Source organism: Engraulis encrasicolus, chromosome 10 (genome assembly GCF_034702125.1).
Source record: "Engraulis encrasicolus isolate BLACKSEA-1 chromosome 10, IST_EnEncr_1.0, whole genome shotgun sequence".
NCBI classification, from domain to species: domain Eukaryota; kingdom Metazoa; phylum Chordata; class Actinopteri; order Clupeiformes; family Engraulidae; genus Engraulis; species Engraulis encrasicolus.
The window spans coordinates 34902617-34921369 of record NC_085866.1 but is presented as its reverse complement, the minus strand read 5'-3'; the positions used below and the strand labels follow the sequence as shown (position 1 = coordinate 34921369).

Below are 18753 nucleotides of genomic sequence, written 5' to 3'. Positions count from 1 at the left end.
ATAAATTGGATTGCGTTTACAGGCATTCTGATCACAAGCCGTTGATTACAGACGTTTCGGGCCTAGTCCATTCTCAATGTCTCCAGTAGACATTGAGAATGGACTAGGTCCGAAACGTCTGTTTCTCCAGTTAACCTCAGACTTCTGTTGTAAAATTTCGGCTACAATATACCTTTTCACACAAGCCTTGTGTGCGCCTCCTTTTTTTCATTATCTCGAGTGATTACTACTTTTTGGGAGTGCACGCACCAAGCAATACATGGGTGCAAAGTGCAGGCGCAGACGCCGACCTTTGTTGGTCTTTTGTCATCTCCCACTTAAACACCAGTAACAGTCAAGGCTGAACTGGGACACAAAAATCGAATGGGTATTTTCAGTCAAGACTGGCCCACCAAGCATTGAGAGAGACAAAGAACCCTGTGACAATATTTTAGTCATCTGATATGAATTATTCTGATTGCAACAGCCGAAATGCGTTATATAGGCCTGGCCTACATATAGTATATCTGACTATGTCAGAGAGGCCTGCTGTTGCAGCATGAGGGCTGATTCCATTATGGAGTGCGAGGCCGAAATAATCAACAGTCCACCAGGTAAATGGCCTGGCCCTGTCAATCTAGCCATGTCACTGTAAAGCATTGCAGCCAGTTACACGTGAAAAATTAAGCTGCCCTGCTGCCTTAAGTTTGTAAGTTAACTCAACTCCAGACTCAACTCAATTCAAGGCTTTCTCAAGTTGACTTAACTAACAAACTTAAGGCAGTTGTTGCAGTAATGTTGTACAGTGTAGTAGCATCTGCTGTCTCTCAGTAGTGATGGGGAACTAGCACTTCGCTGCTGAGGTTGGTATTGTTTCTTTTATTATTGTCCCCCACCCGGTAAATCATATCCGCTCTCATCAGTGAAATTATTCAGTAAATAGCAGTCAGCAGTTTTTTGAGGGAGCACTGTGAATAATGAGACATTCACTCAAGTAGACTTTTGGAACAGGATGGGTGGAGTTTGACTCTTGTTTAAAGTTAAAGCAAAAGACTTCTACAACAATACTTACATTCACGCGGTCATGTCATCCTTATTGGAGTTATTGGACCACTGAGATACATCCATTGTCCTCCTAACTCAACCGAAATGAATGACTGTTAAAAGAAAGGCCAACAGTTCAGTTCAACTTTATTGGTACCCGAAGGTAAACTGGGTTTCCAGTTTAAAAGAGAAGATGGCTTACACCAGAACCACAAGACACGACACATAAACATGGAGTCCAAAAAACACATGTAGGCTACACAAAGAAATAAATAAAATGTTTGACATTTGGGGGAGGGGGGGGGGGGGTATAAACTAACTGCAGTGGTGGGCCACAACACTTCATACAACCACTCCAGGACCATGGAAGTGACACCACACTCCTGGAGCAGCTAAAGTGCAAAGAGCATTTTTACGAATACATAGGTTTATTTTACATCTTGTTTAGCAAAGTAATTGCAGCTAGGACAAAACTGCTTTTGAACCTATTGGTTCTGCAACCAGGAACCACCAGCGTCCGTCCAGAGGGGAGGTACTGGAACTCACTATTCAAAGGGTGTCGGCTATCATCTAGGATTCTACAATGATCTACAATGATCTGATAAAGGCCTGTTTAACTTCACCCAGCTGCAACCACTGGTATTCTTTTTTTTAGCATACAGTATGTAAAAAACTTTACATTTTCTTGGTTATTCTGGTACTTCAATATGCGAAAAACTTAGCTGAGGATTATGAAGTTTTATCCTCCGATGTAATGCTTGCGTTTTTGGCTTTCTTATTCGGACCTAGAAGTGATGGAGCTGTTTTTTATCTGTGGAGATACACACTGGACTGCATGGTGTGTGTGTGTGTGTGTGTGTGTGTGTGTGTGTGTGTGTGTGTGTGTGTGTGTGTGTGTGTGTGTGTGTGTGTGTGTGTGTGTGTGTGTGTGTGTGTGTGTGTGTGTGTGTGTGTGTGTGTGTGTGTGTGTGTGTGTGCGTGTGTGTGTGTGTGCGTGTGTGTGTGTGTTTGTGTGCGTGTGTGCGTGCGTGCGTGCGTGCGTGTGTACATAAAGTACATAAGCCTACATGTACCTAACCCTAACCCTACTAACACGTTTTGCTAAATTGCATTTAATTAGTGCAAGAGACAGAATCATAAAGTTTAACATAGAAAATGTACAATGCTGTATATATACTACTAACTACTCAGTGCATACTCAGTGCATAGTGTTATCATGTACAATGTGAACTACAAACCCCAACTCCATAGAAGTTGTGACGCAAGGTTAATTGTGAATAATAACGAAATACTGCCATTTTCAGAAGTCTGGTTCTGACATTAGTTGGAGAACGGTACAAAGAAAACATATCAGCCATCAAAACTGACCAAAATTATTGTTTTGGGGGATATTCATGAATATGTAAATCCAACGTGTCTCAAAAGAGTTGGGACGGGGACAATAAAAGGCAACAAATGTTGAGGAAGACTAAAAACAAAACAAAAGACAACACTTAACAGTTAATAGCATTAACTGATGAGATGATTTGATATTAAAACAGTGTTGATTCCTATCTTGGACATGATTTCAACAGCTTAAATGGTAGGTGTATTCCTTGTCATGTTTTGCAATGTTTTCCTTTCTGTAGTGCTTACAGTGTGACAGGTCTTGACCAAAAGCCTGCCATTTTATGTCCTGCTGGTCCTTATGTTGGAGTTAAACTGTTAAAACATAGTAGAGAATACAATTTGTCCTACTATGTGGCAGTAATCGAAGATCTCCCTTCAAAATATACAGTATTGCACGAGTGGCTTTTCATGCTGTTTAAAACCCATTTATTTAATTCAGTACTGTGTTCCATTATACAGGTGAATTATAACAGCTTAACCAATGTACTACTGCACCCCCATGCTATCATGGAGGCTGACTTTTGAAGTTAGCACTGACACAAGTTGCATGGTCAATTTTCATTGTAGCACAGGATGTGCAAGACTGTATTATTTTCAAAAAGCATTGACTTCTGCTACTGCGTCCTTAATATGGTCAAGTTTTCACTAGCTGTAATTCTGGGAGTGCTAGAGTGAGACTACAGCCAAAATATTCCATGATGTCAAGAACCTATACAATGATTTTAATGACAAAAATATGTCTTATATACACTCAATCACGGTAAATCAAGAGAATTCAAAACTTTATGTAATAACTGGTAATTATTCCCTCTGCATCTTTAATTCTGAGTGACTCAGCCTCTCTGTGATTGTCTTATACGTTCAAATTGTTCATCAGTACAATTCATTTTGAAATGTTCTTCTTTGTTGTTTTATCTTATTTGGATGTTTATAACATTTCACTGATCCCCGTCCCAACTTATTTGAGACGTTTTGCAGTTATCAAATTAGAAATGAGTACATATGTCCCCTAAAACTATATTTTTTCTCAGTTTTAACACTTGATATGTTGTCTTTTCACTATTCTCCATTTAAGGAATGTATTGAATGTTTTGAAAATGATAGCATTTTGATTTTATTCTCAGTTTACCAAATGTCCCAACTTCACCGGAGTTGGGGTTTGTACATGTGTATTGCTTACAAAGAGACGCACTCCTCTCATCCACCAGTGCAACATGTTTGAGGTCTACCATCTGAGTGTTACCTTCTGTATTAGCTTTTCTACTAACCCATATCCCAGAGAGAAATAAAATAAGCTACTTCAAATTTATGCAGCGATTGTATTAATTTAATGAACAGTTAGCCATTCAATCATAAACACACTCCACTGCATTGCAGTAAAGACGAAAGGTTTCGCTTCTTTTTCAAACCAGTCAGTTCACATTCACTGTGTTGGTTATTGCAAGTGTTTGTTATTATTGGTTATCACAAGTGCCTCCACAAGTGAACAGCTGACATTGTTTAACATCAACACGACGTTAACACGTCATGCAAGTCGAGTGCCAGTCAGGAGAGGTAGGAGAAATGTTTCACAGTGTTCTCGATTTGTCACAGACGTGCAATATTTCTCTCGAGGAGTACACCGCCCAGCTCCCACTGGGTAGCACTGTGGTGGGGACAGGTGCCCTAAATCACTAATTAGACACTGAATAGCCTATTTAAGGCTCTCTCTCGCTCTCTCTCTCTCTCTCTCTCGCTCTCTCTCTCTCTCTCTCTCTCTCTCTCTCTCTCTCTCTCTCTCTCTCTCTCTCTCTCTCTCTCTCACACACACACACACACTCTCTCTCTCTCTCTCTCTCTCTCTCTCACACACACACACACACACACACACACACTCTCTCTCTCTCTCTCTCTCTCTCTCTCTCTCTCTCTCTCACTCACACACACACACACACACTAATTCTCTCTCTCTCTCTCTCTCTCTCTCTCTCTCTCTCTCTCTCTCACACACACACACACACACACACTCTCTCTCTCTCTCTCTCTCTCTCTCTCTCTCTCTCTCTCACTCACTCACACACACACACTCTCTCTCTCTTTCTCTCTCTCCCCTACTCTGCAGCCTTCCTAGAGTCTTCCTTCCTGTGCTCTACCACAGTATAGTCTACACCTCCATTGTCGTGGGTTAACATGTGGATAAAATCCATCTAATCCCAGGAAAACAATGAAGGAGTGTTCTACTGAGATGCGATGCCCAAGGCTGCAGGTTCTGGGGAGGGGGGAAGTGTTAGTGAACAAAGATGCTAAATCTATTTTGGAGATTGCAAATCTTTGGGTTAAAAAATCGGATTTAAATCATGCTCACCGGGTTGGCTACAGGGGTTTGCAATTGGTTTGGTTGTCACGTGACGGTTGCATGATCTCCATTGGCTGTTTGGGTTTCAGTTCCTACACCTAAGCAGCATGACAAATGGTGTGTGCCGCTATTTCAATACATTCTGGGCTAAGTGGTTTGGTTGTGTGGGTTCAGCCCTGTTTATGCTAATCCATGTTGTGCCCCAGGGAGAAGCTCGCCTTAACTAGAGAAAAAATGACACAAGTTATTGTCACTTTGTTAAAGGGGACATCCACCAAGATTAATGGTTTACCTCTAGCCTGGGATAACCTAATATTGCAATACAATGCAATTGTGCAAGGAGTCATTATGCCACACACACACACACACACACACACACACACACACACACACACACACACACACACACACACACACACACACACACACACACACACACACACACACACACACACACACACACACACACACACACACGGTGTGCACAGAGGTGATTCTAAAGTAAATCGGGGCCCCAAGCAAAATGAACATTCACAACAAATTGCCACTACTGTGTTAAAGTCTCAGTTGTTATTCACCATCTATAGGCTTGGGGCCCCAAGCGGCTGCCTGCCTAGCCTGTTGACAAGATGCGCCTCTGGGTGTGCATGCACATGAAGTCCACAATCAAATAATAGACACACACACACTCACAAAATCGCACAAAACATGTGCACACACACACACCCAGTCAGATAAACACATACACACAAAGATGCACACACGCACACACACACATGTACACACGTACATGCACATATAATACCCACAATCAGATAAACACACACACTCACACAATCGCACGTGCGCACGCACACACACAAACATACACACACACACACAAACACACACACACACACACACACACACACACACACACACACACACACACACACACACACACACACACACACACACACACACACACACACACACACACACACACGGGACTCAGAGCTGTGCACTGCGACACACAACATATACCCCCTGCCACTGCGTAATTAGTGGACTGAATTAGCCACCAAAACATCACAGGCACCTGGCCCCACACTGACAGATAGACGGAGCGGGTTAAAACCGACTTCACTTCAAAACATAATTTGTGAGGTTAAAAATAAACCAGCTTTTGAAAACACCTCTTCACACTAGGCCAGACAGACAGAGTTAAAACCGACTTTTCAAAACGCCATTTATGAGGTTAAAAATGAACCAGTCTTCGAAATCACCTCTCCACACCATGGAGCAGAGTTAAACGCATGCCTGCGAATGATGCATGGATCATAAAGTGTCCCTGTACCACTTTTTGTAAGGTATTTGTTAGCATATCGACCAATGGCTCTTTCCTTTCCCATCTCCATAGCCCCCAAGTGAAGAATACAATCATATTTCTTTATTCCTCCCAGGCAATGTGTCTTGAAAAGGATGTGGTATGCCTTGCCACTTGTCATATAAATGGGGCTACTGTTTTGCTGGTCGTTCCTCCCGGAGGATGGGTAGATTTGGGAGGTTGTGCGCTGAATTTTAAGGGCACTGTCACTTGCAATTTCCTCCTGCCCACTCTATTCCATATTCAAATGCTGTTAACTCCTGTGTCTATGGAAGATCTTCCTCCATTTTTTCCCCTATTTATCCAAATGTAATTCTTCAACCTTTCTGTTTTGCAGTGCACTGTATATCGAATTTACTTCTTTCAGTGGGGAGGCTTGATTTCTTCTTCTTTCACATAACAAAACGGGAGCAGGCATACTGTAGCAATGGAATTTCTCTGTAGAGTTTATTCCACCTAGTGCTAGGCCTATGCATTAAAGCCGCTCCAATTTTTTCATTTTGTGACCGCAAAACTTTTGAGAATAATGTTGTATTTTGCTAAAGGGAAAGTCTATATTACATTACCCCTTTTGCAGTTGCTGGTAGTGTACCATGAGCTTTACCAGCAAACTTTCCTCTTTTGCAAAGATAAGAATGTTCCTTTGCTGGGTTTAGCACAAAAAAGCTTGTCATTAGTTCACTCTCTGAAATTTGGATTAAGCATGTATGCATACATCTTCGTTCTCGCTGGAGAACGGACTTCTCGTGATCATGCTCCTCTTGCAGGAGAGTGGCTGTCCACGCGGTGGACTGATCATCAAAGTGCTTCACGGGGTCCGCAGGGACCACTACAATACAGAAGCTGAGATAGATTATGTGGGTTATTGGGCAAGATCGCTGGCCGTGGTGCTGAAGTGCTGCCACTGCTGAGAAATGTCTATGCAGCAAACATTCTCGAGCTCGGGAGAACTGGGCGCGACTGAGAGCTCGGGCAGTATCTGCGCTCGCAGATATGTGTGAACTCTGAGCGGACACCCCCCGGCAGATGATGGTTGGAGAGCAATGGAGCGAGGTGAGCTGGAATTAAGCTAGGGCAAGACACCTGACGAATCGACTAAACAGCGGCGGAAGTGAGGTGAAAGGGAAGGTGGTGGGTGCGAGCGAGAAAGAAAATTTCTGACTTGAGACAGGTGAGCGGAGAATAAATGCTGTATAGTTAATTAAGGGCCGTACCAAACTCCAGTGGGCTGAAATTCCACCAAATGACGGCAGAGCAGAGAATGAGATGCAGCTGGCTAAATAGGCGTGTCTATCTTTTCGCGCTGAATTCAGGAGAATGACAGTTGAGTGGAGAACAGAATACTGGTGGTAAATTAGGCATGCCAAATTTCATTACGCTTCTCTCAAACTGAATTTTTTAACAAAACGTGCATTTAAAGGGACACTGTGAGATTTTTAGTTTATTTCCAGAATTCATGCTGCCCATTCACTAACGTTACCTTTTTCATGAATACTTACCACCACCATCAAATTCTAAGTATTCATCATGAATGGAAAAATTACACTTTTCATACATGAAAAGTCTTCTCCATGGTCCGCCATTTTGAATTTCCAAAAATAGCCATTTTTAGCTGCAAAAATGACTGTACTTGGACCATACTAGAAACTGTTTGTTTATTACTTAGTAAACTTTCATGTAAAGATCAAATTTGGCAATAGGCAGCCCCGTTTCAATGAGCAGCATAGTTGCAGTACCTTTTTTGACCATTTCCTGCACAGTGTCCCTTTAAGCCATGTATGCCATTTTCTAAAAATCTGTGCATATACATCAAAGGCGACCATAGCGACAGAAGTTATTATATCTCTATGGAGGGTCGGTGAATTGAGTGACCAAAACAAACTCGCTGGGGGCGAAGCAACTACTACGCGATTCAGCGAAAACCAACTGGAATGTTCCTATCTTTGTCGCAGGCTGACAAGCCAGAGCTGTTATGTGACTAGTTAAGTCAAGCATGTCAAAATCATGTCCAGAACAAGTACAGCGAATCCATGGCGAAACGTTTTCAACGACTTCAGCCACTTTGGTCATCTCTGGTGTACACACACAGTAACAGTACTCTCAAAAGTTGCACTACGATGACGTTATTAAACACACTGAATAAATGAAAGACAAATGAGGGCTGGTTTAGCTCATCAGCAAAGCGTCATGCCTCATAAAGAGTGAGTCCTCTTTTGCTAAATGACCTCATAACCTTGCCTGAGTTGTGTGAGGAAGGCTATAGGGCTCACATAGTGAATGAATGTAGCCTAGCTTTTTGCCTTTTGGAGTAGGGCAGACCCGCCGAAAAATGTTGCAGTGGAGGCGCAGAGACCTTCAGTGAGGCTTTTTACGCCTCCTGTTCAATCATTCATAAAAAAAGAATCGGGTAAATTATACATGAAACAGACACTACAGGCTTTGGCTAGAAACTAGCTAGCATGTCAACTATTGGAACATCATGTCTTGGCAGTGGTGTTGACAAAGTAATTATGTAAAGACATAGGCTATAATATTGTTGCAAATTCAATTAAGAAAAAAACAGTGTTTGCGTGTACCAAAATTATGACATGCTAATACATGTAATATTTAAACATCTGGCGTGGCAAATATATCCACTCATGAATAATTTGGCCGCTGCTCGTTCAGTTCATGCTTGGTCTCCCACATGGGTCACCAGAATTGCAGAATGTCTCTGAATGCCTAATAGAGCAAAGTAACGCGAGTTCATGATACACAAGTGTCCTGGAGGGAAACGGCATCAATAAAATTACTTCTGCCTTTCATCCCTCTTCTGTTCAACTTCACCAAGTAAAATAACGATATGGGCTTTACATATGTTGGTAGAGATGAGCTTGACTGTGAATTCTGCAATAGTCCGCCTTATGATTGGCATTTCATCCCTTTCAAATATAAAAAGTACTGGGTTTATGTTTTCTTTGTGCCACTGTATTTGGAAACTGATCTCTGGCTTCTTCTCACTGTTTCTTTTGAACAGCCCATAGTTCCCATGGTGCAGCACTCACTGAGGGTAAGCCATTATTTCCCATGTTCCATTGCTGTAGTAGAGACTGAGTTGTGCTGGAGAGAGGGTGATGTGAACTGACGGCTTGGGACTGAGTTAAAGGTGAACGATTTTGGGGCCTGATCGCCAGCTTCCCTGGGGAGGGAGTAGCCTACAGTACAGGGCAGAGGGGTGAAGGAAGTGAGAGAAGAACTGTAAACCACAAATCAAAATCAAACAAAAACAAACCAGTTACAGTCAAACAACTAATCTGAAACACTTAGTAAGTTAGGTATAAGTTCCTATTGTAAAAGTAACAGCTGTGGAGAGATAGTAAGTCTTTGTCCTATTAACCCTCTTCTGCTCATTATTCTATTGTATTGTGATGTCCTGTGAATGAAAAAAAACCCAACCCCAGCCAGCCAGATGGATGATTGCAGCAGTAGCCCACCACCAGGAGTTGGTTGGTAGGCGGGGGTTAGAAAAAGCAGGTCAGGTTGGTGAAGGCAGACATGCTCGTCAAAAAAAGCCAGCGAACGTCACCCGGGGCACTGTTATGCTTTAAGAGACGATTAGGGTGCAAAACGATCCAGAGGGCTCCTGTTTCTTATTTCATCGTTTCCTTTTCTCCTTTCTTTCTTTTGTGGCACCTTCATTTTCTCCTCCTCCGCCACACCGTCCTGTCATGTCGGCTCCGTTCCGCTGCTTTCTCTCCGCACCTGATCTTTTCAAATTCGGTGAATTATTAATAGCGCCATACAGACTGCAAAGGAGTAGTTCTATCCGTTCTTTCTGTGTCTCTCTCTCACACACTTTGTTTCTCTCTCTCTCTTTCTCTCTCTCATTTTCTATATCTCTCACTCTCTCATTCCCTCTCTCCCTCTCTCTTCACTCTCTCTGTCTCCTTTTCTTTCTGCTCCTCACTCTCTGTCTATCTCACTTTCCCCCTCTCTTTCTATGTGCTTCAGCCAAATGCCTTATCTTGAAATGCAGCATTGCATCATTGATACAGGTAGCTGGTCAATTAATTGATATCTGGGCTGCATGCTGGCACTCTTTGATACTTGGTTGAGGCCAATTAGAAAATCAAACATAGCCCACAGCTTCGCTTTGCTCCACTGTATGTGAACATGTTCATTTCACTTGTTCAAAACACTCATAAACTCACTACAAAGTAATGTGTACAAAGTAATGAAGTAATGGATAGGCTATAACCAATAAAAGCTTGAAATACATCAGAATCAGAAGGAGGGCAGTTGATCTGAGAAAGACATTGTGTTAAATGCATTGTACATGACTAAACCAATGGCTACATTGTAACAACTCATCCAACAGTTTTGGACAATGTTCCATACGAGGACGATATATTACACAAAAACACTCTCAGATTAAAGCTACAGTCTGGGGTGTAATGTTCACGTTTTAATGAGGAGCAGACACAATCCCATTTTATCTCTATATGTTCCGCCTGCCTCCTCTCCCCCAGTAAGATATTTGTGTGTAGCTTTTGTCTTTGTGTTGTTATCTTAAAATCCAATTGCTCCGGCAATTTGCAAAGAATCACAGTTATTATTATTCTGCATAGTGCAGTAGAGTAGACTGACGCAACGGCATAGCCAGTGAAAAGTGGAAGAAACACTCAGAGCAAGCTGTACAGCACTCAAGAGGCCCGTGCAGAGAAGTTCAGATTTACATTAGCATGGTGCTGAAGTGTTTGGAGAGTTAATAGATTGTATTGATGGCTTCAGAGGGAAACAGGTCAATATCTGATTGCACTGTCTGGGGCTTTGCATTGGAACGCACCGTAAATTATTGATACAGAGAATGAAACAGTCACACAGACAATAGAACAGACAACAGAAGGCTGTTGTGTTAGAGAACACTACATCTCAATGGCTATTCTTTTCTTTTTTATTGTTTCTTTGTTTTTTTGCCCTTTCTTTGTGGACGCCTGTAATGTGTTTGATTTACACACAACACAGAGAATGTAGCTGCACTAAAACTATAGTTGTTTTTTTTGTTTGTTTGTTTGTTTATTTATTTGTTTGTGTATTTATGTTTTCAAATCCGCATCCATACGGACTCATAAGCCATTCATAACTTGTGGTTTTCGTGTTTGTGGGCTGTGAGTGATGTCATCCGGCGGTTGTAGATGGTAAATGAATGAGTGTCAGACTGCTGAATTCAGCTTTTATCCACATGAATAATTCAGAGAGAGGGAGAGAGAGCCCGAGCTTCGGATATTTCAGCACTGCTTGTGATTTTTTATTTCTTCCTCCTGAAAGAAAAGCAAAGCATTCTTCCACAAGCCCAAGATGGTGGTGGTGGTGGTGATCAGAAGGGAGACTCCCCTGCATGTCCTTTATTTGTCCACCGTTACAAAACAAAATAGAAGAAACACAACATTTCAAGGCGAGGTCATGAATCTTCCTCTCCTGCTCCTTTTAGCAGACTTTAATTCTGTATTCTGAAGCGATGGGAGCGAAGATGACACCATCTCCCCTAAGTGCTTTGGGAATGACCACTCAATCTTGTTTTTATTTTTTCCCCTGCCCCTCTGTTTGCTATTAGACTCTATAGGCATCTGGAGGAAACTCCCCTTAGAGTAAAAAAGCAGTTTGTGTCTCCTCTTTCCTTCTACCTCATCCAGGATGCAAGTTGAGAGAGACAGACGGATATGTGTTACACATACCGTTAAGTTAAGGCTAATTGTGGCCACCTGCCGCGAAGAACAGACAGAGAAACAAACTTGACTTGTGCATGAATTGTGCATGTAAAATAGCCTGTGTGTGAAGTGGCCTTTTCCTACATAGTGAACAAAACATCATCTCTGTTGTTATTTCATTCCAGGCTAATGTAGGCTGTAATGCTGTTGCGAGATCTTAAGCACTATTGTGCATTTATGAGAGCCGGAGAGAGAGAGAGAGAGAGAGAGAGAGAGAGAGAGAGAGAGAGAGAGAGAGAGAGAGAGAGAGAGAGAGAGAGAGGAGTGTGTGTGTGTATGTGTGTGTGCATGCGTGCGTGCGTGTGAGCGCCTGTGTGTGTGAGAGAGAGAGAGTGAGGGAGAGAGAGAAAGAGAGAGAGAGAGAGAGAGAGAGAGAGAGAGAGAGAGAGAGAGAGAGAGAGAGGGTGTTGGGTTGAGCAAGCAAATGAGAGGGAGAGTGAGCGCAGGCACGGAGCAGTAGGAGGAGGAGGAGGAGGAGGAGAGAGAGAAACGGAGAGAGTGAGTGAGAGCGCAAGACCAACAGCAAGAGAGAGAGCAAAAGAGAGTGTGTGTGTGTGTGTGAGAGAGAGAGCAAATGTGAGAGAGTGGGAGAAGGAGAGAGAGAGAGAGAGAGAGGGAGAGAGAGAGAGAGAGAGTGGAGCGCTGCCAGGAGTAAGCCTTCTAGTCACTCCTGTACTATCCTGTATCCGATATGGTTGGACTGCAGCAGAGGGGCTCCAGCATACCTGTTCACCGGGCTGCTGCCGTCTTCTACCCTCCTCCTCTCTTCTTCTTCTTCTTCTTCTACTCCTCCTCCTCCTCCTGCTCGCGGCACCTCGGACTTCCTACCCTCCTCCTATCCTCCCCTCCTGCCAGGATGGAAGGTACTGTAAACTCATATTTTATATCAAGACGTAAATGGAGCGTCAGAAGCTAAGTGAACCCAAAAAAGAGACACTGACTGAGCATGACTCAAGTGCATGTGCAAGTTCCCTTTTCGCTGTATTTAAGTTCTCTTAAAAAGCTTGTTTTTTTATCTTTTCTGGTGAGCCAAACAAGCTAGATTGGCTGTGTTTTGTTAATTTGCTGGAGTGCGTACTTGATGAGAATTTTATGTAGATCTGCTCTGGGCAGTTTTGGAAAGGGTTGCCTCTGCCTCTTTTTGGTGGTACAGCATCTGGAGTTTTTCTGAACGGGCTCACAGCCCCGAGCTGAACAGAGGGAAACCTAGAATAGAGGTAACAGCTTGTATTCACAGGATTACAGTATACTGGACAATACAGTGGTAAGGAAGAAAACAAGACAAGGACTACTACCAGTATCTCTCTGCAGCGGTCCCTTTCACTGTGGGAACTTAAACCTAACTTAGTTAGTGTGCCAGATTAGTTGTGTGGCGGCTGCTGGTTCATTTTTTACTTGCGGTTTTGCAGATGGGGAGTAATTTTATGGCTCCCGGGAGGAGTAGGAAGTGGGGGTGTGATGTGATATTGATTTCTGATTTGGAGTGCATGTTGTTGCGCCCTTGCTTTGCTTTGCTGTGCTCGCTGCTCACTCGGTGACGTGACTGGGCTGGGTCACCTGCCTATTGTTCCTCCCGTCCCGTCCTGTCCCGTGCTGTACTGTTCTGTCTCTCTGTTGGTGTGCAGAGGGGTCATTTACACACACACACACACACACACACACACACACACACACACACACACACACACACACACACACACACACACACACACACACACACACACACACACACACACACACACACACACACACACACACACACACACACACACACACACACACACACACACACACAGGGCTGAGATGCTGTGAAGTGCACCAGTGCCTTAATGGACATGCATGGATTTCCTTACACAGAGCACATTCCGGGATGTTCTTGTGTGAGCACAGCAATTCAGCTTGTCCAGTTTTTTTTCCTGGTATAACAGGAAAATAAAGGCAAAACAACAACCACTATGTGTACTGTAAATCAGCTTAATATTACTTCTGATTGTTTGATTTGTGTTGCGTGTGGCATGCTGTATCTTTTGGTATGATATATATTTCCTGCCCCCTAATGCTTCATGCCCCTTTGCATTTCTATGTGTCACTTTCTGCTGTGTAAAGAGTAGAGTGAATCTACCCAGGGGCTCCCAGAGCGGTGTCACAGCCCGTGAGCAATGGACATGCTCAGTAATGTTGATAAATGTTTGACAAAACCGTCTCCGAAAGTGCAATCTCAAAATATACTGCCACGAGCGAAAGGCTGTCAGTGCTCCTAAATTAAATACATTTTGTGTACATAGTCCTTGACCGTATCCTGTGCAGCTCTCCTTGTATTTAAAGGGCAAGTGGCATTGAATAGGTGTGCGTTTCTCTGTGTATCTTTTTTTCCCACTTTTTGTGTACTACACAGTTTCCATATCTGTTATCCTTTTTATACACAGCCTCGGCCAGCAAAAGGCAGCGAGTATTGGTGCATACAAGTACTGTATTTTTAAATGCCTCCCACTCATACACAGTTTTTGAGTGGCTCAAATAGACTTTCAAGTGTACCGCTGCTGGCCAGTGTCTTAAGTTGCCTGTGTTGTCTGTTTTGACAGGTTTGTAAAGAGATGACCCTACAAGGAATGCAGGGGACCTACGGCTTAAAAGAGCACCATTCACAAGGCCCCTATTAGAGCAGCCCTGAGACTGAATTGAGGCGACAGACTGGGCTAAGTACTATCACTCCAGACAAAAGAGAGGAGGAGAGTACATCAGACAGTGGCATAAACCTGGAGAGCACCGCTTAGAGGGAGGCAAGCGGGTAAAAGCGAGAGAGAGCGAGAGCGAGAGAGTGGAAGAGAGCGAGAGGCAACAGAGGAAAAAATGTGTCTATCTTGCAACTTTTGAGACCATCATCAGAATTTAATAAGTATTTGAAACACCACAGAGCTGCAACAAATTTGTCTTCCGAGAGAGGAGACAGTCATCGAAGGCCAGACGCATTAACCACCACCATGTCTGGGAAGCTTTCCTGAGCATCGCAAGCTGGACATACATTAAACAATTAAAAAAATATAGCCATTTCAAACAGGTCCGTCCTTGGATACAAGAGTTTTTTTGTTTTTGTTTATTTTTCCCTCCTTCTTCCTCTTTTCCTTTTTGTGGTCATCTTGGACATGTTTTCTTCCTGACGCGCTAATGGCTTGACCTTTGACCTCCATATCCCTGAGTGGTTTGCCCATGACCTTTTCCCTCAATGATGAAAACACAGCTCTCCGCTCCTCCTCGCCATCTCTGCTCTCTCCACAAATGTCCACTCTCAGGTGAAACACGGGGACTGGGACACTGAGACCTTCGCTCGCTCGATGAAAAACTAAAAAAAGCTTATCCTGTAGCCCCCAGTAGTTGTTCGGAAGCCAGCAGTTCGGATGATTATTGTGGAAATACCATTCCTTTTTCTCTTGATCCGAAAAGGTTCACTCGCATACCCTCAGGGCCCCCCGACACAGTTTCCCCATCCCGGCCCGCCGCTATAACAAGCTAAGTACAAAAAAGCCCCACAAAAACACAACAAAACAAAAAATGGCTGCCGGAGTGGCAACATGGCTGCCCTTTGCCCGGGCGGCGGCAGTGGGCTGGCTGCCCCTGGCCAAGAAGACCATGCCCAAGCCTCCCATTGACAAAAAGAGCCGCAGTGATGAGATCCTTTTTGTGAATGTCAGCGGCCTCCGATTCCAGACATGGAAAAACACCCTCGACCGGTACCCGGACACCCTGCTCGGCAGCTCGGAGAAGGAATTCTTCTACAACGAGGACACTCAGGAATATTTCTTCGACAGGGACCCCGAAATGTTTCGCCACATACTGAACTTTTACCGCACGGGCAAGCTGCACTACCCGCGCCACGAGTGCATCCAGGCCTTCGACGAGGAGCTGGCCTTCTTTGGCATCGTCCCTGAGATCATCGGTGACTGCTGCATGGAAGAGTACCGCGACCGCAAGAAGGAGAACCAGGAACGCCTGGCGGAGGACAATGAAGCCGGGGAGGGGGGCGACGCCCCCTTACCCCCTGACAGCACCTTACGTGAACGCCTCTGGCGCGCCTTCGAGAACCCCCACACAAGCACCATGGCCCTGGTGTTCTACTACGTTACGGGTTTCTTCATCGCAGTCTCGGTCATCGCCAACGTGGTAGAAACCGTTCCGTGTCGGCCCATAAAAGGCACCGTGAAGGACCTGCCGTGCGGCGAGAAGTACTCGCTGGCCTTCTTCTGCATGGACACGGCCTGCGTGCTCATCTTCACCTTCGAGTACCTGATGCGACTGTTCGCGGCGCCCAGCCGCTGCAAGTTCATGCGCTCGGTGATGAGCGTGATCGACGTGGTGGCCATCATGCCGTACTACATCGGCCTCGTCATGCCCGAGAACGAGGACGTGAGCGGCGCCTTCGTCACCCTCAGGGTCTTCCGTGTCTTCCGCATCTTCAAGTTCTCGCGCCACTCGCAAGGGCTGCGCATCCTGGGCTACACGCTAAAGAGCTGCGCCTCGGAGCTGGGCTTCCTGCTCTTCTCCCTCACCATGGCCATCATCATCTTCGCCACGGTGATGTTCTACGCCGAGAAGGGCACCAAGGGCACTTCCTTCACCAGCATCCCTGCCGCCTTCTGGTACACCATCGTTACCATGACGACACTAGGGTAAGTCACTCAGCCTTCTCCTCCTCCTCCTCCTCCTCCTCAGCCGTCTCCTCTCTTCTCTCTCCATCTGCTGTGTTATTGCAGGGTGTTTTTTATAACTGTTTTGTAACTGATTATGTTATTGCGTTTTGTTCCTTCATAACACTAATGCTAATGGCTTATGAAGCTTCTCAGTCATGGGGTTATAAAAAAACAAAACCCATGACGACCCTCTGGGTTAGTCAGCACCTCAGCCTTCCTCTCTCCTGCTGTGTTATCTATTGTGGTCTGTGTTTTTTTTTTGTATCTTGTTAATAGCTCATGTTATTGGGATTTGTTAACTCGTGTTTATAGTTTATGGAGCTTCTCAGTCATGGAGATCTGTGCTCTCAATGATCTTAATAGCCATGTTACATCAACCGCATTTGCTTTTATGTGAGGTGTTTGAGGTTTTACATCACATGTTCATATGAGAACATCATCCACGTACACAGAAAGCTGTCGGAGCCCAATGGAGTGGGCTATTCGCATTTGTCACACACTCTGCCCACAGTTCCACTACTCTACGCCCAGCACACCCCCTGTGAGCCATTTAAAGTTTACACTCAGTGGGCTCGTAATTGCGTTCAAAATTACATTCTGGGATACGCTATGCTGAACACGGGGAGAACAACACAGGAACAGGTTCTGCTACGCACTCATTATGTGTCACCAACGACAAACGCTGATGAGTGCAATGCAAATGTAGCTCTTAGCGTATATTGTTTGTTTCAGGCAAACAAACGAATGTGCATAATGGAAAGAGTGGAGTACACAGAGACTTAGAGAGCTAAAGCATGTCTGTGGCATGACTGGTGGATGAGCATCGCAGGAACAGAAACGAAATCCTAGCGGCGAATACAGGCTACGCTAATGCTATAACGTTTACCTCTATCGTCGTAAAAGCCAATCACAGTGCTGAGACTACAGTCCAGCAGGCTGTAGTAAGTCTTAAAGAGAGCCTTTAACAGAATGCCCCCTAACAAGGTTTGGTCCACAGACTGATGGTCTGAGTGTGTTCACGTGTGTGTGTGTGTGTGTGTGTGTGTGTGTGTGTGTGTGTGTGTGTGTGTGTGTGTGTGTGTGCGTGCGTGCGTGCGTGCGTGCGTGCGTGCATGCGTGTGTGTGTGTGTGAACAAGACAATCCCCAACCATCTGTGTACGTGGGGGTGTTTTTTATGTGTGAAGGGAGACCTCATCCACGGAGGCAAACACCGAGAGATCTGTGTAGTTTCTCCGACTTCAGTCAGTCCAGTCATTACTTCCTGAGTCATGCTGCCTGTTTTTGTGGAAGATAGCAATCCCCCAGTCCATTAAACACAAATCAGTATGTGTCCAGTGCCTTAATGGATGCCCTCCACAAAAAGCTCTCATTTCCGCCTTTATCTCTTTCGGTAATCTGGGGATTCTGACCTTGCCTTGGCATGGGTGTATCTTGGGCTCGAGTGCAGTCGAAAGTCGATGTAATTTTAGGCTTGTATTGGCCAGCAGCGCTGCAAAGAGGAAGAAGAGTGCATGTGTAGTCTGATACACAAAGCAAATACAAATGCACCATGGGCATCTTCATTTTCAGAGGTTGCATCTCGTGTCTTGTGTAGCAAAGTTGAGAAGACATTGGAGCTTGAAATAAACTACAGTACTTCTTGCTGTAAGCACTTTGAAAGTAAAGAGGTGTATGACACATGCAGTGCATGGGTGTCTAATCTAATCTCCTGTTTGACCCTGAATCCTGAGAGGCACTGCTGGGAGTGACACAATCCACTACTGTAGAAGAAGAAATAAAAGCTCGCACAGTATGATGATAAATGGACTGTACGCTGACTGTATGTGGGTGGTTGACGTTTAAGGGCGTAACGCAAAACAAAAAAAGTTTTTCAAATTCCTGAAAAAAATGATGGATAAAAATTGGAAAAAAATAGAAAAAAATAAAGCACTCAGTGGTCTGTGGAATTTCACCTTATTTTTGCCATTTTTGGGAAAATGTGTCCTGCATCAACACATAGCATAGGCATGTCACACTGCAGGAAAATGGAGTCACACCACAGGGAATTCACTGCATTATGGCCATTTTAATCCTTTTGTATACATGACTGACATCTGAGCTCATGCTAACTTGATAATGATATTATGTTTAATCTTAATATGTGTTTTCATGAATAAAAAAACTTTTTTTCCTCCTATAAGAGCAGTCACACCACTGGACACCATAAA

The 18753-nt window shown here is 44.2% G+C and overlaps 1 protein-coding gene across 1 annotated transcript in view; it reads left to right on the top strand.

Annotated features, from left to right (window-relative positions):
• Positions 1-14702: 14702 nt before the first annotated feature.
• kcnd1 (potassium voltage-gated channel, Shal-related subfamily, member 1) overlaps positions 14703-18753 on the top strand; it is an 84565-nt gene continuing 80514 nt past the window's right edge. Inside the window, exon 1 of the mRNA XM_063207596.1 lies at positions 14703-16524. Coding sequence (XP_063063666.1) covers positions 15410-16524 — 1115 coding nt within the window. The 5' untranslated portion in view covers positions 14703-15409. The remainder of the gene's footprint in view (positions 16525-18753) is intronic.